We start from the raw sequence: 24,695 nt of genomic DNA on the forward strand, positions 1-24,695 counted from the left end.
GTATAATTTGATTGCTTATTAGTAACCTATTAGTAACCTATGACTATCACTAAGTGTTGTATCTTATGATTCTTGATAAATGTATTCTATTTTATTTTTCTTTATGTAAACAGAGTATAGGCACCAAAGACAAATTCCTTGTCTGTCCAATCACACTTGGCCAATAAAGTATTCTATTCTTATTCCTATTCCTTCCTACCCCTATTCCTATTCCATTCCATTCTTGTAGATCAGCAAGGAGCAGTGTTTATTTTAAAGCAATTTTTTAAAAAACCCTCTTTTTTCTCTAGAATGCCCCTGTTTTCCGTGGGAATTTATCTGCTTCCAGCAGAATTTGGCTGGCAGCATTACCAGATGATCTTTTATTCCCCTTTTCAAACCACTGTCACCCAAGGCAAGAGACATTAATTAACAGTGAAGAACAGGGTCAGCCTTTGCAGAAGCCATACAAAGCAACTACAGTGGCAGGAAAAGAGAGGGAAAAGGGAATTCCAGGCCAAAACAAAGTTACCAAGCAGTACTTATGTCCTGTTCGAGCCCATCTGCTCTTCCTTATCCAGGTAGTCTTGACCAAACACAGGTAGTCCTCAACTTACGACCACAATTCAGGCCCGAAATGTTATGTTGCTAAGCAAGACATTTGTTAGCTGAGTTTTGCCCCATTTTAGGACCTTTCTTGCCACAGTTGTTAAAGTGAATCATTGGGGTTGTTAAATTAGTAACACTGTTGTTAAGTGAATCTGGCTTCCCCGTTGATTTTGCTTGCCAATAGTTCGCAAAAGGGGATCCCATTGCAACCGTCACAAATACGAATCAGTTGCCAAACGTCTTAATTCTGATCACGTGACCATGGGGATGCTGCAATGGTCATAAGTGGGGGGGGAAATGGCCATAAGTCACTTTTTTCAGTGCTGTCACTAAACGTTTATGAACTGTTGTAAGTTGAGGACTATCTGTATCTGTGACGGCGAACCTATGACCAAAGCCCTCTGCGGGCATGCAAGCCGTTGCCCAACTCAGCTCCACTGCGCATGCACGTGCCCCTTCCACCAGCCAACTGATATGTGGGTCTCTGGTGCGCATAAGGAAGATGCACGTGGGGGGGGGCATTTTTGGTCCCAGGAGGCTTCAGGGAGGCCTCCTAGGCCTCAAACAGGCTGCAGGGATGTATGGTGCACGCTCCCCCCCCCCACGGCCCAGTTTTGGTCCCAGGTGGTTTCAGGAGGCCTGCTAGGCTCAAAACGGGGCGCAGGGGGGGTAGCAGACATGCGTGGGGGTCATGCGTGCATGCACGGGGTGCATTGCATTATGGGTGTGGCCACACACACGCAATTTCGGCATGTGAGGAGAAAAAGGTTAGCCATCACTGACCTATACAGTAGTAATTGCTAGAAAACAACCAGATCTAGATTCTCAGCAATTCTTCAGCACAATGTTTTAAGGTATTTCTTCTGAGTTCATTCCTAATTTTAGTTCCTAAAACCCACGCTTCATTTGAAGGAACAGAACAAGAATTGGCAGACAGACAATGTGCAAGCAACCTGTTTCTAAGCAACTTGTTTCTGTTCTTTTGCTTCTATCTAAACAACCCATCAGCCACAAGAATACCATAATCCAGGGTTGAGACACCTTATGGAGGGAGGGATTATGGATTTATGCAGGACTTTTAAGAGCAAAAGACATGACCTAAATGTGGCAAGGGCCCCATGTTAATTCTAAATCAATCCTCACCTTTACAGCATTCCAAAGACCTGCATATGTTTTGGAGGATTAAAGCATGCTTATATAATTAGAATTTGACAGGTTGATCCAATATTGGGGAACTGCACGTTTGAGTAAGCCTCACTGAAGAAATCATTTGTTTGAATAAGCTTCACCGAAGAAATCATTTTAAAATTAACATTACAACAAGAAAACTATCATTTTACTTCTCAGGAGGAAAAAACCTCATCTGTACATATAAAAATGGCAGTGTGTGTATGTTCCAGCATAACTTTGGAACATTTTGAGCAATTTCAACCAAACTTAGTACACAGATGACTTTCTCTCTGGAAACAAATACTGTGGGGGTATCTAACCTAACATCCTCAGGTGCGTGTTCCGTTATGATACAGCCTGTTGTGCCTTAAAATGGCTTCTACTGTACAGCGTAGTAGAGTTGTCATGGTAATGGCTTCACAGTACTCCACAAGGAGGCTCCATCTGGTAAGGGGCAAAATCCAACATTAGAAATTATGTTTGGTCTGGATATTTTCCCCCTATAAATAAATACCCGGGCAATGTTGGGTTATTGGCTACTCTGAAATAAAAGATGCTCGGGGGGAACAATGCTGAACGAAAGCTAGTTCCAGGGATGACCAAATCAAATAAAAGCATGCAAGGTTTGGAGACAAAACTAGCATTTATTTTCTAGTAAATGAATGCTAGAGTCTGTCTTACTCAATTTCCAAGACTTCGAATAGAAATTCCTTATAGCAGGAGTCTCTAACCCCTGGGCAGTTGGCTGATACCACTCTGTGGCCCATTGGGAACCAGTTCACGCAAGTGAATGAAGCTTTATCTGCACAGGATCTAGGTAATGTGTGAAACCACCAATCCCTGTCTGTGGAAATATTGTTTTCCATGGAACCCATCCCTGGTGCCCCAAAGGTTGGGAACTGCAGGTAGTCCTCCCTTAGCAACTGTTTGAAGTTACAATGGAATATTTTTAAAAAATACTTATAACACGGAACCAAAGTTCCAACAGTCGCCCATCTGAACATTCACATGGATTGAATTCTGGGTGCATTTAGAGCTGTTTGCAGCATCCCATGGTCACATGACCTCCCTTTACAATTTATTTTTTGGCCAGAATCCGGCATTTTACTTCCAGTTTTCAGCAAAAAAACCAAATAGATTCACTTAATAAATGTGGCATTTGCTTAACAAGTGCTGCAAAAAATGTCATAAAATCGGGTCAATGAGGCAATGACGTGCTTAACGACTGGCATGACTTACTACCATAATTTTGTACTCAATTATGGTGGTAAGTCAAGGACTACAACCTGTACCTTCTTGGTGATCAACCTAACTAATGAGACTCCTTGTGACTCCTTTGTGGGTTTTATTCTTCGTGAAGGGCAAGAGTGTAAATTTAAGTGAAAGAATGGTAATAAACACACCTAAATGTGTACTTTTCCCCCAGCCCAAAGGAGCCAAAGGGTGCCAGAGGCTTTGGATCTGAATACTACACACCTCTAAAGTCAGGTTTTAAGTAGGCAACAAGAATGAAACCCCTTATACTTTACATCTGTGGTTCTTAATCTGGGGGTAATTTGGGCATATCCAGGTAGTAATGGAGCTATTTGTAAATTGCTTGTTTATGTTGTGGCCCGCCAGCAGAGCTGGCAGCAGATTCGGACAGTGAGGAGGTTGGAGAGGAACATGGACCAGTCCTGGAGTCTGGGGAAGGCTCTGATGAGGGCTCTGTGTCAGAGGCAGAGAGGGGGCCAGAGCCGTATGCCAGTTATCAGCTGCCTTCAGACTCAGACATCAGTGAGGCAGACAAACAGGCTGGAGCCTGTTCCCAGTGTGCGCATACGCAGAGTTGCCAGACCAAGGGATAAGAACAGGGGTCGATTTGGGAGTAAGGCCACAGGTGGACAATGAATGGCCCCTCCCAGAGGAAATAAAAGAGGAGCGAATGGGGAGTGGAGTTTGCAGGAGACAATTAGTTTGCTTAATTGGTTCGTGACTCTCCGAGACTCCTTATCAAATTTGCAGATAGCGGCCTGTTAGCTCTCCAAGTCAGATAAGGTCTGTGACTGTAAATATTCCCTTGAAAGACTTTGTTGGATGTGAATGAGCAGAATTCACAGTAAATTAATAAAAGGGGTTTTTGTCGGGACAAGGCGTTTGCTTCATGATCTCAGGAAGCCTCAGTCAGAACAGTTTGTGAGTTAAGGATCCAGTTTGGGACTTCAACTGCAGAGATGCTTCTATAAGACTCAATGGTCTTTTTGTTCTTTTGTTGGGGTAAAGACATTATTCAAGAGCATGAAAAGGAGTAATTGGGGCAAATAGTTTAAAGAACCACTACTTAAGGAATTGCTCCAGGGCTACTAAGATGAAAACCAGTAAAAGTGGAAGGTTGGTGATACCAGCTTTTCAAAGAATTTTGACAGGTCTTGCCCATCAGATCTTTTGTTCCTTTCTGGGTGTGCCGTAAGTATATATTACCAATGTTACCCTGGCATCATTCTTTGCTATCCCCACCTGAAATGACATACAACAGGAATAGACAAGCTGGTCTCCTCTAACTAGTTTTACCTACAATTTCACCAACTTTGGCCAACAGATTGATCAGGTAGGGTTTCTTACAGTTGGCACTTGATTTATTTTCTGTAAGGAATACTTTACAATAATTATATCCAAGGTTAGAGTAGCCTGGTAGAGAGAGAAAAACAAAGATTATATTTAGCTGAAGGAGGCTATAAGCAGAGTTTAGATTCAGGTGAGTTGTTTGCTTTTGGATTAGCATACGGATAGCAATAGCAGTTAGACTTATATACCGCTTCATAGGGCTTTCAGCCCTCTCTAAGCAGTTTACAGAGTCAGCATATTGTCCCCAACAACAATCCGGGTCCTCATTTTACCCACCTCGGAAGGATGGAAGGTTGAGTCAACCCTGAGCCAGTGAGATTTGAACAGACGAACTGCAGAACTGCAGTCAGCTGAAGTAGCCTGCAGTGCTACATTTAACCACTGCGCCACCTTGGCTTTTCACAATGCTAATCCAAATGCCATTAACAGTTTGTAAACCACAGGTTCAGCTCTTAATTTATACATAAACCAGGCCCCCAATTGCCACCAAGGCAAAAACTGCAAACTATATTGCTAGGTATCTATATATTGGTATCTGAAGGTGCAACTGTGCCATAAACAACACTCTTGAAAGTGCCAAAGGTAAATTGAAAGTCGATTCCCAATTCTCACCTCTAAAAATGCCCAAAAAATTTGGGGAGGAGAAACCATCATAATTAAGCAAATATAGCAACAACAGCACCTGTATATACTTTTAGCAAGGTTTTCTGGCATTAAGAGCGAGTCATAAATGACGAAATGGCATCATGTTCCAGTAAGGCTTCCAAACTGCTGTATTGAAGAGGCCTCACTAAAGCCTGAGTCACGAAGCCTGCAAATAATATGAAATCTACTCCAATACGAATCTCCATAAGCCCAGAAAACTGACGGAAAGTATATACACTCAACCTTGGCTACAAAACATTCCACAGCAAGGATGGCTAACCTTTTTGTTCTCGTGTGCTGAAAGTGAGCACGCGACAGCGTGACCGCACCCATATTGCAATGCATAATATCTGCATAACCCTGTGCTCCCCCTCGCCCCGTGCCCCATTTTGGGCCTAGTAGGCCTCCCCTGCAGTCTCCTGGGACCAAAAAGAGGCCGTGGGGGGCTGGCGCCACACCCTCCTGCGCTCCCCCCTGCATCTCCCGCATGCGCCCCACCCACCCCCGCACATGCACAGCAGACCTGAAAATTAGCTGGCCGGCAGGAGGCACACGTGCGCATGCATAGTGGAGCCCTCCTGGGGTGACGGCTCTGTGTGTCACCATCGCCATCCCCGTTCTAAAGTATACATTTTTAAACCAATTATTTTTAACAGTTCTGGGGGAAAGGAACACCTCAGCAGTAGCAACACTACACCCAAAATGTGAAGGTACCTTCCAGATGCTTCAGAAGGGCCCTCGTGCTGTTTCCATGGGCAGAAATTAACACCGTCTTGCCTTTCTTGACTTCTGGGGCTATCCTTTCATTCCAGTATGGGAGGAGTCTATCCAACACTTCTTTTAAGCTCTCGGACTTCGGGAGCTTCCCCAATGGTACGTCACAGTACTTATACCTGCGATCGTTATATATTTCGTGATAGTAAGGGTGGACCTCGGTGATGGGAGGTGGGCTGATGGCGTAGCTCCTTCTCCATCTCTTCACTTGCTCCTCGCCATGGTTCAAAGCCATCTCTGTCCTGTTGAGGCCAATCAGCGCCCCATAATGTCGTTCGTTCAGCCTCCAGGAAGATTCAGTGGGGACCCACTCCTGCCCCATCTCCTCGAGTACCAGCCACGCAGTCTGAATAGAGCGGCTAAGAATGGAGGTGAACACCAGGTCGAATTCGAAACCCAGCATTTTGAGGTGCCTCCCACAGGTCTGAGCTTCCTTCACCCCGTCGGCGCTCAGTTTCTGGTCAACCCAGCTACAGAATCGATTCTCCTTGTTCCAAGCCCCTTCGCCATGTCTCAGCAGGATGAGTCTGTACTTGGCCATCTTGATTGGAGCGCTCTTGAATCTGCGGGAGCTACTGAGAAGACATCTACATGGAAATAAAAGGAATCAGTTAATCAAGTGCTTTGGATCACCAACAATAAACATCATAAACTCTTGTCTAGAATTTGAGGCCATCACGAGTAGCCCAAGGTAAACTGTTACTTGTGACTGATCTTCCCCTGCAATCACAAAACTTCTTCTAGGAGAGGATCACACTTGTGCTCTGGAGCTCATTTACAGTCCCACCAAAGTAACAGCAAGACCTAACACCAGGTTAGCCAATGTCACGTGTGACCTGGATGGGAATAAGCGTACCATCCAGAATCTTGGGCCAGTTCCTTTGGCAGATGTACAGCAACTACTCATTGTCAAGTTGAGTAAGAACTCTTGGACAATAGAAGTCTTGGAAAGTATTAATTGAAGTCATGGAAAAATCACTAGGCACAACATACTGCTCTAAAAACATGCTATTTTAATACATTGCTCCAAGATTTGGCTCCCAGAAAGAAACTCAGGGCTCAGCCTGAATGAAATGACAGCAGCTTTTACTCTTCTTACCATAGCACATGTGGTTTAGAGCAGCGGTCACCAACTGGTCGTCCATTGACCACTGGTGGTCCGCAAGAAAATGTTGGTGGTCCGTAGAAAAATTATTTGCATTTTTTGCACTAAATCAGGGGTCCTCAAACTACGGCCCCTGGCCCAGATATGTGCCATGAACCTTTGGGCTGCTGCCAATTACCTCCCAAAGACCCATTAGATCACACAGATTAGGCCTCCTCCGGGTTCCATCTACTAGCCAATGTCATCTGGCCACTACCAGGGGGAGGGCCTTCTCTGTGGTGGCTCCGGCCCTTTGGAACGAACTCCCCGCAGAGATTCAGACCCTCACCTCTCTCCAGGCCTTCCGAAAAGCCGTTAAAACCTGGCTGTATCGGCAGGCCTGGGGTTGATGAGTTCCCTTCCCCTCTCGAATCGTGTGGCTGTTGGTTGTTTTAAATTCCCTTGTACTTTTTGTTGTAGTTTTTGTGTTTCCCTTCCCCTCCTTTGGGTTTGTGCGCCGCCCTGAGTCCCGCTGGGAATAGGGCGGCATATAAATAAAATGAACCTCGAACCTTGAACCTCGAGAGTCTCTCCCCCTTTGGGGTCTTTTTGTGCGGGTTGGAGGGGGGCAGAAATTCTGACTTGGGCACTGCTTCAGCCTCCTGCTGCGGGGTTTTGGGCGAAGGCTGGAAGGAAGTGCCGCTGGTGACAGAAAGCCAGAGGGTCTCGATCCAGTGGGACTGCATCATGGCCTGGAACTGGCTGACCATCTCAGCCCGCTGAGCCTCCAGCCACCAGTACCTGGCTTTGCACTCCCGCAGGTCTTCCCTCTGCTTGGAAAGCCTGTGCCTGTAGTCCTCAGTGAGGTGCTTCTGCTGAGCCTTCTTCTTGGTCAGATCCAATTTGAACTGAGCTGTTTTACCAACTCTTTCTCGTGGTGGCTGCTTAGCTCCAAAAACTGCTTCCTGTTGGGGCCCTAAGCAACCCGGGGTGGGGAGGCGAGGAGTGGCTGGGAGGGGAGGGGGTGAGTAGAGGCCGTTGACGCGCCCCTCAATGTGAGTGACCGAGTTGGTCACACCCGCCCAGTCACATGACACCCCCCTAGCCACACCCACCCAGCTGGCCCTTAGGAAGATCATATTAGTGGTCCACGAGATTTAAAATTATGAATTTAGTTGTCCCTGAGGTCCAAAAAATTGGCGACCCCTGATTTAGAGGACAATTTTGCTTCCAGTTCTAAGCACCCAACCTATGGTCCATCTTTATCAATCTTTTTTTTTTTTTTTTAAGAGAACTTTTTTATTTTTCTTTAAAAAAAAAACAAACACAAATATGTCATCATTTGTCAATCATTAAGACATTGAAATACAATTTTTTTTGTTGTGTGTACCCCTCCCTCCCTCCACCCCCCCATCCCCCCTCCTCCTTCCCCCCCCGACTTCCCAGAACCCGTACACGGTATGGATTTTTAACTAACACAGTCTAAAATCTATTGAGAAAAAAGAAATAAAGAAATTAATGACATTCTAGATTGAACTTAGCTTCTTCTTACTGAACTAACTTTTAACAGTTTAAATCATTTCTGATCTTAAGCATAGGCTAACTGGAATTTCTTAGTCCCGTATTTATTTTGTATATAGTCAATCCATTTTTTCCAGTCTCGTTTATATCTCTCATTTGAATGATCTTTGAGATATGCCGATATTTTAGCCATTTCAGCTAAGTTTGTTACTTTCAATGTCCATTCTTGGATTGTAGGCAAGTCTTCCTTCTTCCAATATTGCGCCACCAACAGTCTTGCTGCAGTTATCAGGTGCAGAATCAAATTGGTCTCTACCACTGTAAAATCAGTACATATACCTAGTAAAAATAACTGAGGAATAAACTTTATCCTTTTTTTAAAAACATTTTGCATGACCCACCATATTTTTATCCAAAATGCCTTAACCTTTTGGCAGGTCCACCATATATGATAATATGTAGCATCGAGAGAACCACACCTCCAACATTTAGGCTGTACATTCGGATACATAGAAGCCAACTTTTTAGGATCTAAATGCCATCTATAAAACATCTTGTAAAAATTTTCTCTCAGATTTTGAGCTTGTGTAAATTTCACATTTCTTACCCAAATTCTTTCCCATGTATCCAACATTATTGGTTCCTCAATATTTTGAGCCCATTTTATCATACAATCTTTAACTAATTCTGTTTCCGAATCCATCTGTATTAATACATTATATATCCTCTTTATATGCATTAAGCTTTGATCTCTTATTTGTTTAAACAGATTATCCTCAACTTGAATAAAGCCAATTTTTTGATCTATTTTCCACCTAGCCTGTAATTGCCCATACTGGAACCATGTTTGAACTACCTTCTCCTCTTTTAATACCTCTAAAGATTTTAATTGTAATACCCCCCTTTCCGAGGTAAGAAGCTGTCTGTAAGTAAATCTATCCTGTTTTTGTGCTGTATTCATATTTTCAATTGCATGTCTAGGAATTGCCCACATGGGTATCTTGTCATTTAATTTATATTGGTATTTCTTCCAAACCCGCAATAAAGCATTTCTCAAAATATGACTTTTAAAGTTCTTATCCAATTTTTTGTTGAATAACAGGTAAGCATGCCAACCAAATACCAGATCGTGTCCCTCAATGTTCAATATTCTATCATTGGTTAAATGAATCCAATCACTAATTACAGATAATGCCACTGCATCATAATATAGTTTTAAATTAGGTAGTTTCAATCCTCCTCTCTCACGTACATCTTGCATTATTTTCATCTTTACCCTCGGCTTCTTTCCTGCCCACACAAATTTGTTGATACCCTTCTGCCATTCTAAAAGGTTCGCATCTTTTTTAAGTATAGGTAACATTTGGAAAAGAAATAAAAATTTTGGTAAAATGTTCATTTTCACTGCCGCTATCCTGCCCAGCAAAGATAAGTGCAATTTCTCCCATTTTTTCATCTCTGTCTGTATGCTATGCCAAAGTGGTTCATAATTATGCTTATATAATTTCCCATTTGAAGTTAAAATGTTAACTCCAAGATATTTGACTTTTTTAACTACCTCACATCCTAGCATCACTCCTAATTCTTCCTTTTGTTTAATATTCATATTTATAGCTAATATTTTGGTTTTTCCTAAGTTTATTTTAAAGCCAGACACTTGACCATATTGATTAATCGTATTCATTAAAACCATACTGGATTCCTGCGGTTGTTCCAATATTATGACCAAATCATCCGCAAAAGCGCGGACTCTATATTCTTGCTGCCTAATCTTGATCCCTTTTAAACCATCCAAGCCCCGTATTTTATTCAACAATACTTCCAAAGTTATAATAAACAATAATGGGGACAAAGGACAACCCTGTCTTGTACCTTTTCCAATTTGAAAAGAGTCTGTTAAACTTCCATTGACTATGATTTGTGCTGTTTGCTGTTGGTATATTGCTTTAATTGACTGTAAAAAATTATCTCCTATCTGCATTTTTTGCAATATCTTCAGCAGAAATTGCCAGTTAACTCGATCAAAGGCCTTCTCAGCATCCAAAAATATAAACGCAGCAGGGATCTGGTTGTTCTTTCCCAAATATTCTAATGCATTAATAATTAATCTGACATTACTTTTCATCTGTCTCCCTTGTATAAAACCTGTTTGGTCCGTATGTATCAATTGTTGAATGACCAACATTAACCTATTTGCTAATATTTTAGTAAAAATTTTATAATCTACATTCAGTAATGAAATGGGTCTATAATTTTTGGGTTGAGTAGTATCTTGATCTTCTTTGGGTATCAAAGATATAAACGCTGTCTTCCAAGATGGAGGGACTTTACCTTCCGTTTGAATCATATTAAATAATTCTCTAAGAGGTTCTACCATTTCTAACTGTAAGTTTTTGTAGTAAACCGCTGTCAAGCCATCTGTACCTGGTGCTTTCCCTGGCTTTAATTGCTTAATTACCTGCAGGATTTCCCCCGAGGTTATTGGTTGATTCAATTTTTGCCTGTGTTCTTCTCTAACTGAAGGTATTTTCTCCTTGTCTAAATATTTGTCTATGTCTAAACCATTAATTTTATCCCCTTTATACAGTTCTGTAAAAAATTCCCAGAAAGCCTTTTGAATCTCTTCCTGTTGGAACACCTCCTTCCCTCTGTAAATCAGTTTAGATATATTTCGAGTTTTCCTTTTTTTCCTAATCTGATAAGCTAACCATCTGCCAGGTTTGTTTGCATTACAAAAAGTATTGTGTTTTGCATATAATAAATTAGTAGCTACCTGGTCAGAGATCAACATGTCAAATTGAGATTTTAATATGTTAATAGCTTCCTTAACCTTTGTATCGTCTGGTTTCCTTGTTAACTCCAGCTCTTTTCTCTTAATTTCCTCTTCCAGTTCTGTTCGTTTTAGCCCTTGCTTATTTCTATGTGTTTTATTTATATTCATCAAAACTCCTCTCATATACGCTTTGCTTGCATCCCATACAAATTCCATAGATGTACCCTTATTCATATTCAAAACAAAATATAAACAAAATCTTTATCAATCTTAATGGACAAATCATCTCAATAATAGTGGCTTGAATTGGACTCATTTCAGAAAACCATAGTTAAGAACTACAGTCTGCCTGGGCTCAAACTATAATTTTAATGGTGATCCATAGAAATCTGGAGAAAAAAATTCAATTTCTTTTTTGCAGCTTCATAGGGAAAGGCAAGGAAAAGGATAAGGAACTGAGGCGGTCTTATTTTTGTAAACTATGGTTCTCCTTTACAATGAAACAAAGGAAAAGGGTTAATTGAATAGGATCTTCTCCACAAGAGCACCAAGACTTTGAAGATTCTTCTCAGGAAACGTTCAGTGTTTGCTTTTTTCCTTCAGCTTATTTTTCCCTCTTCTGTTTAGAGCAGGGGTCTCCAAACTTGGCAACTTTAAGACTCAGCCTAAGCTGAGGAATTCTGGGAGTTGAAGTCTACAAGTCTTAAATTTGCCAAGTTTGAAGACCACTAGTGGGGAACTATGGTCTTTTTATGACTTATGGACTTCAATTCCCAGAAATCCTGAGCCCTCTGGTTTAGGGAAGAAGTTTCTCTTTTCAGTGAAGTTTAATTATGCTCAAACCATACTCTACCTCTTCTGTCAGTTTTAGGTATCTTAATGGGTTGATTGGTTTTTTATGGATATTTTGTTTGTTAATATCTTAACATTGCACTGTTGGTGTGCACTGGACTTGTCCTTCCACACATGTACAAACATCATGCTTGCAATTCACTAATCGATACTCATCGCTCTCACTATGTGGCAATAGCATGGTGAAGGAGGAGTGGAAGTAGCAGAGATAAGAACAAGTACCTCCAGACCTAGTTATTTGCTTTGGGGCAGCTGATGATTCCAATAAAGTTTCTTGAATGGCTGCACTGGCGGGCAAAAGCAACCAAAACTCTGGAGAAATCACATTTACAGGAACAAGGGAGCTCAGTTGCTTCTCCTGAACCATTCCTGCTAACAAAGTTCATCAAAAAAAAAAACCTGAAAGCTCAGAAGACAGTTGTCCAACCTTGGCAAAGTCAAGACCTGTGGACTTCAACCAGGAGTGAAATGCTACCGGCTCGGACCAGTTCGCTCGAACCAGTAGTAAAAAAATACTACTGGTTTAGGTGAACTGGTATTTCCGACAATCAGATGTGACCCACTCAGTAGCAGGATTCGCCCACCCACCAGGATGGCATCACATCCCGTTTCTGACATTCTGCACATGCGCAGAAGGTCCTGCACATGCACAGAGGCTCACATTTGCGAACCAGTAGCGGAGGCAAGTTGATTTCATCCCTGACTTCAACTCCCAGAATTTCCCAGCCAGCCATGAATTCTGGGAGTTGAAGTCCACAAAATTGCCAAGGTTGGACACTTCTGGCTTAGAATGTCCTTCTAATAGATTTTCAAGATTGGATGTGCCCAAAGAAGCTAGGATGGATCAATTAAGAATTATCCTTGAGACTAAGAGCCAAATCAGTTCAGGACCCCTCAGCATTCATTTTGGGGTTTGTTGGCCACTCATACTAGATGGAGGACCCAACTGAAATCAACTAGCAGGGGGTTCCAAATACAGATCACTTACAATTAACTAGGATATTCCAGAATTCATTAGGTTTAGAGCTTACAGTAGTACCCTGTTTTCCTAAAAATAAGACCTCCCCGGATAATAAGCCCAATTTTGAGCACACACGCTAAAATAAGCCCTCCCCCCAAATATTGCGACACAGCAGCAGCCATGAGGTGACCACACTTGCCGCCTCCTACGCCTTAAAAATAATAAGACCTTCCCAAAAATAAGGCCAAGTGCTTATTTTGGCGGTCAAAAGAAAATAAGACCCTGTCTTATTTTGGGGAAAACACAACAGCAGTTTGCTCTTTTTATAAAATAAGATAAAGTCACTCACTCACTTTAATTTTGCAGATAGTTGCAAAGTCCCTGTTTATCCACATTATACTCTATTTTCAATCCTTTTCTTTGGATTACTTTTTTTCTTAAAATATCTAATAAAAGCCTATTTGGCAAAATGGGCAGCATAGAAGTTTAATAAACAAATGAAAAATATTTTTAAAGATGACACATGGTACAATATGGCAAATTAAACTCAGTAATTCCTATCCCATGTACTACTTTCCAATTTCTTCCCACGTATTGATGAAAACCAAACCACTTGATCTTTTAATTCCCGTTTATTAACCACACCCTGTAATTTTATCTTGATGCCCCATCAGTTAAGAAGAGTACATTGAGGGCACTCTGATCAAACTCACTCAACTCTTCCACAAGAAAACGCTGTGGATCCCGATTTAAATAATTCAAATAAGGCTCACACCTTTCTCACAAGGCTTCAAAAAATAGTTGTCTTGCACTATTTTGGACTTTCTGTCTCAACCTTCTTGACATTTTAAGTAATTTGATTATTGGATGCTATTTCTTGTTACTCCTGCTACCTTGAGGTACTGGAATTCTAAATACCACTTAAAGTAACACTGGACAACTTACAACCATTCATTTAGCAAACATTCAAAGTTACAACAGCATTGGAAAAAAATACTTGCAACCGGTCTTTGTACTTAAGACTCTTACAGCATCTCCACAGTTCACATGATCGAAACTCGGCTGGCTGACTTTTTATTTATTTATTTATTTATCATCTCCTGCCCTAATTATTGTTACAAATAAGTCAAGGCGGCAAACACCTTCCTCTTTCTATTTTCCCCACAACAGCCTATGACAGTGATGGTGAACCTTTTTCTTACGGCGTGCCAAAATTGCACACGCGCGCACTATCGCGCCCGTGCCCGCACCAATTAAATCCTCCCTGCCCACCTGCGCATACAACTCCTCCCCAGGCATCCCCCCGCCCCCCAGAGGCTCTCTGGAAGCCGGGAACAGATCATTTCTGAACTTCCGGTTGGCCCGTTGGGGCCGTTTTACGCCCTGCCCAGGCTTCAGGGAAGCCTCCCGAGACTGGGGAGGGCGAAACAAACTTCCAGTTCGCCCATTGGGGCCATTTTTCACCCTCCCCAGCCTCCGGAGACTTTCCTGAAGCCTGGGGAGGGCGTAAAACAACTTTGCCTGGCCCTCCGGAAGGACAAAAAATCAGCTGGCCGGCATGCGCATGCACGCCAGAGCTGACAGTTGGTGTGCCAGCAAATATGGTTCCGTGTGCCACCTGCGGCATGAGTGCCATAGGTTCGCCATCACAGGCCTATGGAGTGAATTGGGCTGAGAGTGAGTGGCTGGCCCAAGGTCAACTCAGCTGGCTTTCATGGCTAAGGCGGGATTTGAACTCACAATCTCTTGCTTTCTAGCCTGGTTCCTTATCACTAGACCAAGCTGGCTCTCTCTTCATTTTCAAGGCCAGTGCCTCTTGCCAACTCAAGGTGACTCCAATGGACAGGATAAGAAATCAGGATATGTGGCTAAACAAGTCACTCATCAATGCACCCCCTCTCTCTATGTTTTTGCAGAAACATACTAAGAGAGCAGCAAGTTCCAAAGACAACTAGTCCTTGACTTATGAACATAAGGGTACCTCCCTGTTATAGTCACAAGTCATGTGCCGGTTGTAAATCAGTTCCACCACAAAACCGCGGTAGACTAAAGCGCGCTCGACGAAAGCGCGTACCTGACATCATCACAGCGCGACGAAAACATCACGCTGTGAGCGGTAAAGTTAAAATTAACGCGAAAACCTTACCCTAACCCCCCCAAACCTAACCCTAAACATAACCCTAAACCTAACCCTAAACCTAACCCTTAACCTAACGCTAAACCTAACGCTAACCCTTAACCTAACCCTAACGCTTAACGTAACCCTAAACCTAAACCTAACCCTTAACCTAACCCTAACCCTAACCCTAACCCTTACCTTTTCGTGAATTGGCTTGCTTTAAAAGCGCTTTTTAAAGCACCCTTTTTCTCCGCGGTGGTGTTTGTCACGCTGCTGATAACGTCAGGTACGCGCTTTAATCGGGCGCGCTTTAGTGGACCGCAGTTTTGTCGTGCCACTAACCCTAACCCTAAACCTAACCCTTACCTTTTCGTGAATCGGCTTGCTTTAAAAGCGCTTTTTAAAGCACCCATTTTTCTCCGTGGTGGTATTTGTCACGCTGCTGATGACGTCAGGTACGTGCTTTAATCGGGCGTGCTTTAGTGGACCGCGGTTTTGTCGTGCCACGTGTAAATCGGGTCACCCACATGGCAGACCCAATTTTCTGACCATTTTATACTAGCTGTTAACAGCAAACCTGCTGTTCACTATGGGACATTTTTGCCAAAAACTGGAAGGTTGGGGATTTTTTGCAAAAATGTCATCAATCACAGCCACATGACTGCAGGTCGTTGCAAACAATCATAAATGCAGACCGGATGTTGCACATCCAAAAATGTTGTCCCATGGCCACAGAAATGAGAGAGTGCAAGGCCATGGGAACTTTGGAACCAGACTGTAAGTACCTTTTGGGGAATCCATTGTAACTGCAAGCAGTTGCTAAGCTACAAGGTTGTAAGTTCAGGATTACCTACATTTCACTTCCTAAAACAGGAGAGGCAAATTTTGCATGTCAGACATTAAAGCAAGTAGGAAATAGTTGACACACTGTTTTAACTGATGATGTTACCTAATTGGGTAATGAAACGACTGCAAACAAATTGCCACGCTCAGAGAACACCAAGTGAACCCTGAAATACAAATATTTCTTCCGGTAGTACAAGATTTTAACACACCTCCAGAACTGCAACTATCAGTCAGATAAGGAGATTCAGCTCCGGGAAGTGTGTGAAGTCTTTTCAGGAAAACTGGAGATCACCTTTAAAACTGTGGTTTAATTATTTTTTAGTATTTAACTCTCAATAAATTTGTTCTGATCATCATGTGTGTGTATCTGTGTGTGTCTGTGTTATATAGAATAGAATTATTTATTGACCAAGTGTGATTGGACACACAAGGAATTTGTGTTTGGTGCATATGCTCTCAGTGTACATAAAACATACATTCATCAAGAATTATAAGATACAACACTTAGTGATAGTCATAGGATTTTAAATAAGCAATCAAATCATAGTAGAAATCTAAATAAAACAATATAAAATGTAAAGATATAAGCAACAAGGTTATAGCCATAAGTGGGAGGAGTTTTTTTTGGGGGGGGAGGGGAGAAAGAAAGAGATAGATAGATAGATAGATAGATAGATAGATAGATAGATAGATAGATAGATAGATAGATAGATAGATAGATGATAGATGATAGATGATAGATGATAGATAGATAGATAGATAGATAGATAGATAGATAGATAGATAGATAGATAGATAGATAGATACATACATACATACATACATACATACATACATACATACATACAGTAAATGAATAACAAACTTCAACGCCGAGTAACAGCTTGGGAGTTAAATATCTATTGTACAATTACTATAATGTAAGCTATAGATATTTTTTTTCTTAATATAGTCTATCTTGCATGAAAAAGTCAAATACATTTTATGCTTCAGTAACATCCTACGCTGTAATTAACACTGACAAACTCTCTTTTCCTTTTTATCCAACTAATAGAACCTTAATAACCTTAATTATACTGTAGAAATATAATCGTATTGAAACAATGCAAGGTATTTTAAGGCACATTACAACGCAATAAAGGGAAAAATAAAATTAAAATTGCACAGTAAGGAAGCCTTTAAACATAAAGGTTCCAAAATAATCCATTGGGGTTAGGGAGACCTAACACCATTTTCAGAATGAAACAGAGCCATGGCAATCTGGTAAGCAAAACTCTGGGCACTTGGAAGATTACATAAATTACGTCAGGAGTGTTCCTGTCAATCAGCCTCAAAATGTGTGCTTTGAAACACAATCCCTTGTTAGAGCCAAAAATCACACCACAAAGTAGAGATCTTCACCAGTGCCAAAGGCCTACCTAGTTACAAATGGATTTCTGTTGGGAACTGATTATCGAAGGCTGTAATGGCGATCAGGGCATGCAAAGCCCTCTTTGTTGGTACGCACACCGTCGCTCCCCAGGTGAGATCTCCGTGGCATTTTCTTTCGTGAGCTTGTTTCCCTGCAAACGATGAAACAGAAGCTCACGAAAGAAAAATATCTAACCTCTTGCCACGCTGCTGGTGTTGGGATGCCCCGCTTCCCGCCGGCCAGCTGGTCTTCGGATCTCTGATGCGCATCTGTTCGCACATACCTTTTAGTTTGGGCACAGTGTCTAAATGGGTTTGCCATCACTGATCTAGCAATAGCAATAGCAGTTAGACTTATATACCGCTTCATAGGGCTTTCAGCCCTCTCTAAGCGGTTTACAGAGTCAGCAAATTGCCCCCACAGTCTGGGTCCTCATTTTACCCACCTCGGAAGGATGGAAGGCTGAGTCAACCCTGAGCCGGTGAGATTTGAACCGCCAAACTGCAGATAACAGTCAGATGAAGTGGGCTGCAGTACTGCACTCTAACCACTGCGCCACCTCGGCTAAGGCAACCCAGCCTGGACTCCTTCAATATCTTCTCAAAAGACCACAACAATCACACAGAAAAAAGGCAGAATGGTTTTTCTACTCTCAATCATGGGTGGCTTGTTTTAAAGCAGACACATTAACCTTTGCAATAAGTACCGGTATCATATGAAGCAGAACTGTTAATCACTAGACTTAAACCCGCGATTGTCACTAGCTACCACAAGTGTACGATAATGTCTGGACCAAGATGTTTCAATAATGCTGGAATATTTAAAAAAAACGAGAAGCAAAAGTTGCTGAAAACGACTAGAAAAATTACATACAGGTAGTCCTCAATTTACGACAATTGAGCCCAAAATTTCTGTTGCTGAGACATTTATTAAGTGTCTTTTGCCCCGTTTTACAAACTTTTTTTGCCATAGTTAGGTGAATCACTGCAGTTGTTAACTTAGTAATACTGTTGTTAAGTAAATCTGGTTTCCCGTTGTCTTTCCTTGTCAGAAGGTTGCAAAGATGATCACATGACCCCCAGGACACTACAACTGTCATAAACATGAGTCAGTTGTCAAACATCCAAGTTTTGTTCACGTGACCATGGGGATCATATCGCAACAGTCATAAGTGTGAAAAATAAGCCCAAGTCACTTTTTTCAGTGCCGTTGTAACTTCAAATGGTCACTAAATGAATTGTTGTAAGTCGGGGACTACCTGTAGTTGAGGGATGAAGAGTAAAATTCATTATTAAAACAGATCCGAAATTTAAAGGAAATCCTAAGTGAATACAGAGGGGGATCTAAAGCAAGTGAAAAATGGATGAAAGGAAATGTGAGACCAATGGATTAGCACAATTGCTCAGTAATTATTACAGCTATGTAGTGCTTTGCATTTAAAGCCCAAGTGATGTTTTGAAAAGTATGAGGATGTAAATTTAGCCCCTATCTACAAATCTTTCATGTAGTCAAACTATCTCACGATTGTGAGGACCATAGCTACAACACGATCATGGGAAAAATAGGTTTTTGCAAACATATGCTCATAGCATAATCAGGCAAAAAATAGTTCAAGATTATAAAAACCTCAGTCAAAAAATACTGTGTGTTCTGACTGTATGTATGTTTGTGTGTATATAAGCCCAAAGCATTTGTGAATATGTGATTGCCTTGTGAATTTAAAGAGTGGGAGCTTTTTTTCTGTCTGAAATATCTAATAAAATAAATATCACTTTAGTTTTAGCTGTAATAAATACTTTTGGTATTCTTCCAATGATGGTTCTACAGATTATGCACTGGAAAAGTATAAATATTGGAATAACTTTGCCTCAAAAAGCTGATATAGAGGAGACTTAGTGTAAGCCAGAGAGATCTGGTGACAGTGACTCATATCTCCTATCAATAAAGGCCTAGAATTGTTGTCATGGTATCAATGATACCCACTGGAAAGATATTTTATACTGAAATATCACCTTAGCTGACTTTCCTTTGATCAAATATACACAACCTTTTTCCTCTTAAAGTTATTTTCAGTACGATGCTATTGACAGACTTGCTTTATTTCACAAAAGTTCTTGCTTTGAACGGGATTAAAAACTCCAATCTCTACAAGATACAATTGTGAAAAACAAAGTTATATATCATATGATTTGACTTAATCAGCCATTTTGAGTTTGCCAACCATGATTGCTTGACATAAATCACAATTAAGGAAACACCCAGGGTAGTAAAATGGCGCCTAGTGCAAAGTCAAACTCCATGGCTTAAATAGGATTTGCCACTCTCTCTCTCTCCATCCTAATTCCTGAACTCTAAGATGCTATGCCAACCAGGGTTTTTTTCAAAATGTTTTAAACTACAATTCCCATTTGCCACAGTCAGAGTTGCCAATAATTAGGGACACTAAGGAAATTTGAAGCCTGCATTGCATTATAGCTTCCAAACCAGTGGTGGGATTCAAAACATTTTACTACCGGTTCTGTGGGCACTGCTTGGTGGGCATGGCATGGATTGGTGGGGTGTGGCTTGGTGGGCATGGCAGGGGAAGGATACTGTAAAATCCCCATTCCCTCCCCACTCAAGGGAAAGGTTACTGCAAAATCTCCATTTCCTCCTGATCAGCTGGGACTCAAGAGGCAGGGAATAGATGGGGGTGGGGCCAGTCAGAGGCGGTATTCTCCGAACTACTCAAAATTTCCGCTGCCGGTTCTCCAGAACTGGTCAGAACCTGTTGAATGCCACCTTTTTTCGAAACTCACACTTTTAATTGGGTTTTTTAAAAAGTCATTTCCAACCAGTGGTGGGATTCAGCCAGTTCGCACCACTCCGGGAGAACCAGTTGTTAACTTTCGGAGCAGTTTGGTAAACTGGTTGTTGGAAGAAATCATTAAGGCAGAGAACCGGTTGTTAAATTATTTGAATCCCATCACTGTTTCCAACCATTTGACCAGGTGGCATAAAGCCGTAATGAGAACCTGTGGCATGCAGAGCCCTCTCTGCTGGCATGCGTGCCATCACCCCAGGTCTGATCTCTGTGGCGTCTCTTTCGTGAGCTTCTGTTTCCCTGCAAACGACGAAACAGAAGCTCACAAAAGAAAAAGATATGACCTCTTGCCGCGCTGCCAGCGTTGGGATGCCTCACCTCCCTCCAGCCAGCTGGTCTTTGGGTCTCTGCTGCACATGCATGCACATCAGCGCATGCGCATGTCCTCACATGCATGCGGTTGTACACTTTTCAGTTTGCGCATGCGCGCATACATTTGGTGTTTTCAAAGGTTTGCCATCACTGGTATAAAGTCTGCTTTGAGTAGGAGCTTTGAGTAGACAAACTTCAAGGTCCCTTCCACTCTTATGATTCTATGTTCCCTTTGTGATGAAGGCAAGAATAGCTGCTATTCCTACCTAAACATTTATTTCTGCAAGATACAGGAAGGACAGCCAAAGGTTTTTACCCATTCTGACATTGCTAACAAAGCAATTGTAACTTTCCTGTGGAGAACATGGTTAGGTTTTTCCCAACTACATGCATATTTGGGGTGAGACTAAGAGACATTCCTGACTTATCTTACTTTTGAGGTGTATATTTTCATCTTCGCCCTAACCAGACACTTAAAGCCGGACACCATTTAAAGCTTGTCAAATCTGGATTACCGAAAAATACAGAGTATTTGTACTTTATACAACTTGTCCTTGACTTACAACCACTATTGGGGATAGAATTTCTACTAATAAGCTTAAGGTGAAGTGTGCTGCGCCTGATTTTATAACTCTTTTTCTCATGGTTTTTAAGCAAATCACTGTGACTGTTAAGTGAATCATGTCCTCATTAAGCGAATCCGGCTTCCTCTCAATAGACTTTGTTTGTTGGAAGCCTGTTGGGATAGTTATAAAGAGTGATCACGTGACTCAAGGACACTGCAACTAATGTAAATATATGCTGATTGCCAAGTGCCCAAATTTTGACTATCTGACCATGGGCTATAATGCTATAATGGTCGTAAGTGGGAGTGCTGGTTGTAAGTCACATTTTTCAGTGCCACAGTAACTTTGAAGATTCACTAAACAAATGGTCTTAAGTTGACTACACCTGTATTGCACAAAATCCACAAGATGGATTTAAAAACCAATACTACCTCAACATTCTTCTTTGCAGATATGCATTCATCCTGTGCTTTGAATTTTGAATAAATATATCTATTTGTAGAACATCCCATGGAATTCAGTAATAATATTTATTCATTTCTGTTGTTAGTTGCAAAGTCGTGTCCGACCTATCACCACCCCATGGACAACAATGTTCCTCTAGGCCTTCCTGTCTTCTACTATCCTCTGGAGTCCATTTAAGATCACGCCTACTGCTTCCATGTTTCCATCCAGCCACCTCCTTCTCTGTCGTCCCCTTCTTCTTTTGGCCTCAATCATTCCCAGCAGGAGGCTCTTCTCCAGTAAGTCCTTCCTTCTCATTAGGTGGCCAAAGTATTTGAGTTTTATCTTCAGGATCTGGACATCTAAAGAGCAGTCAGGGTTGATCTCCTCTAGGACTGACCGGTTGGATTGCCTTGCAGTCCAAGGGACTCCCAGGAGTCTTCTCCAGCACCATAGTTCAAAAGCCTCCATTCTTTGGCACTCAGCCTTTCTTAGGGTCCAACTTTTACAGCCATACATTGCAATTGGGGAAACCATAGCCTTGACTATACGCACTTCAGTTGGCAGGATGAGCTCTCTGCTATTTAATATTCTGTCTAGATTTGCCATCACTTTCCTCCCCAGGAGCAAGCGTCTTTTAATTTCTTGGCTGCAATACCCATCTGTGGTGATCTTGGAGCCCGGGAAAATAAAATTTGTCACTACCTCCATTTCTTCCCCATCTATTTGCCAGGAATTGGGAGGGCTGGATGCCACGATCTTAATTTTCATAATGTTGAGTTTCAAGCCAACTTTTGTCCTCTCCTTCTTCACCCGCATCAAGAGGCTCTTTAGTTCCTCTTCACTTTCTGCCATTAGAGTGGTATCTGAAGTTGTTGATATTTCTCCCAGCAATCTTAATTCCAAGTTGTGATTCATCTAGCCCTGCCTTTCTCATGATGCGCTCTGCATGTAAGTTAAATAGGCAGGGCGATAGTATACAGCCTTGCCGAACTCCTTTCCCAATTTTGAACCACTCAGTGGTTCCATGTCCAGTCCTAACTGTTGTTTCATTATGCTACTGTAATTGCTAGTATACTTACTCATGGGCTAAGCAAGTAAGTCATGATTTATACAGGCCACTAAACCATAAATTACATGGACTGACTTTGCACAATATTAAATCAGAATTAAATATATAATATCATGGGTTCAAAAGCATTCCCAACCTGGCATTCTCCAAATATATTGTATTTTTAGCATCCTCCAGAATTAGAGAATGCATCAGTGGAGAGGAAATTGGGAAAAGGTGGCATATAAATCTGGACTTTTGATATATTCTAACCAGTATGCGTTCCTTTCTTTTAACAGAAAACTCCTGCATCTGAGAAGCAAACAAATATAAGACATATTCACACGCTACAGAAAATACTTTTAATTGGTATGTTATATGGTATGTTACATTTGATCAGCACAATCAAGACTAGCAAACACTAATACAATTATTCATTTCACACTGAACAGGTGCAAACACCTGGCCAATTCGAAAGCTAAACAGGATGGGATGGGGATGGTCACTAGATGGGGGCCACCAGAAAAAAAAAAAAAAAAGGGAATTTGCCATGAGCCTACGTAGTGCTCAACAATATATAAAACAAAATTAATACCCAGCTTGGGATGAAGGCAAAAAATGACTGATTTAAAAGCAGGAGGAAGGAAGGAAGGAAGGAAGGAAGGAAGGAAGGAAGGAAGGAAGGAAGGAAGGAAGGAAGGAAGATAGGTAGATAGATAGATAGATAGATAGATAGATAGATAGATAGATAGATAGATAGATAGATAGATATAGATAGATAGATAGATAGATAGATAGATAGATAGATATGATAGATAGATAGAGATAGATAGATAGATAGATATAGATAGAGAGATAGATAGAGACAGACATAGACAGATAGAGATATAGATGATATAGATAGATGATAGATAGATATAGATAGATAGATAGATAGATAGATAGATAGATAGATAGATAGATAGATGTAGATATCTCCCTTGCTCCTGCTTTTAAAACTTATATATAAGGTATAAATAAATACCGTTCCTATCCTACTCTCCCCATTTATTCATACCTATTTCATTCATACTCATGTTTATTTTGATACCTATTATCTTGTAAACAATTGACAAATCAAATAAAATAAATACATAGTTGGTAGCTTGAAGGTTACAGAAATAACACAGGTATCTCTAATATGGTAGAACCCACGTCCAAGAATTCTCAACCATGGGCATAGTAAGATCTTACCGCTCTGATTTGCTTTTTTTAAAGGCTTCTCCCCATTCCAAGGCACAGCGTGGGATTGGGGGGGGGGGGAAACCCCTTCGTTTGTGACTTTTTAAAATAGCAGAACCAAAATTAGAATGACATCCACACCAAATTCCCCCCAGGGCAGCCAGGTTCAGCTTCCTCTTCGCTAACTCCAGGGACACCTACTGGGTAAAGGGATTCCTATCCTACTATTTTGCATGCAATTCTCGGAGATCTAATTCCGGGGATTTCCCCCCCTCCCCCTCAAAAATAGCAAAAGGAACAGCAGAAACCACTGGACTGAAAATAAAGATGCACTTCAAAGAGAAGCGATCGACGCTATTCTATCTCTCCCTACTGCGGCTTAATTAAAACACGCGTGGAAAAAGAAATATTTTTTAAGGAAGGAAAAAAATAAGCATTCACCTTTACACCGCACAGCTCGGTCTGCAAAATCCAGCAAGCACCAGAAATGCAGCCCCTTCCAACTGCAAAGGCTGCGGCTGATAGTTCCTAGCAGCTTCAAGCAGAGTGCTAAAGAAGGGGAAGAGTTAGTAACGCCTCCCGGATTCGCCTTCTGATTGAAGCGCCGAGCTGCCACTCATGGGACACCGCGTCCCTACCCTCTTATGGAGAAGCGCCTTGCACGGATAAAGGGGCGGGAACTGATGACCTACCAAATCAAACGCTCTCCGGCACGCTCTGTTGGAAGGTCGGTGCTGATTGGTGGAGGAGGACCTCAGCTGCAGCAGCGCCATGCGGTGAAGCCAGCAAATGGATCACTCCAGGACAAGGGATTTTAAGCTTGGTGGTTAAAGGGATTCCCAAAGGCTTATTTGATGAATGTTTTCTCCAACGTTTCAAAATTTGAGGAG

General features: G+C 41.6%; 1 protein-coding gene across 1 annotated transcript in view; it reads right to left on the bottom strand.

Moving 5' to 3' along the window:
- The window catches only part of BPGM (bisphosphoglycerate mutase), a 29,232-nt gene extending 4,886 nt beyond the window's left edge, over positions 1 to 24,346 (bottom strand). Inside the window, exons 1-2 of the mRNA XM_032220907.1 lie at positions 24,247 to 24,346; positions 5,722 to 6,368 (exon numbers count right to left, since the gene is read on the bottom strand). Coding sequence (XP_032076798.1) covers positions 5,722 to 6,322 — 601 coding nt within the window. The 5' untranslated portion in view covers positions 6,323 to 6,368; positions 24,247 to 24,346. The remainder of the gene's footprint in view (positions 1 to 5,721; positions 6,369 to 24,246) is intronic.
- Positions 24,347 to 24,695: the final 349 nt, after the last annotated feature.

The sequence above is a fragment of the Thamnophis elegans genome, chromosome 7 (genome assembly GCF_009769535.1).
Source record: "Thamnophis elegans isolate rThaEle1 chromosome 7, rThaEle1.pri, whole genome shotgun sequence".
In the NCBI taxonomy this organism is placed as follows: domain Eukaryota; kingdom Metazoa; phylum Chordata; class Lepidosauria; order Squamata; family Colubridae; genus Thamnophis; species Thamnophis elegans.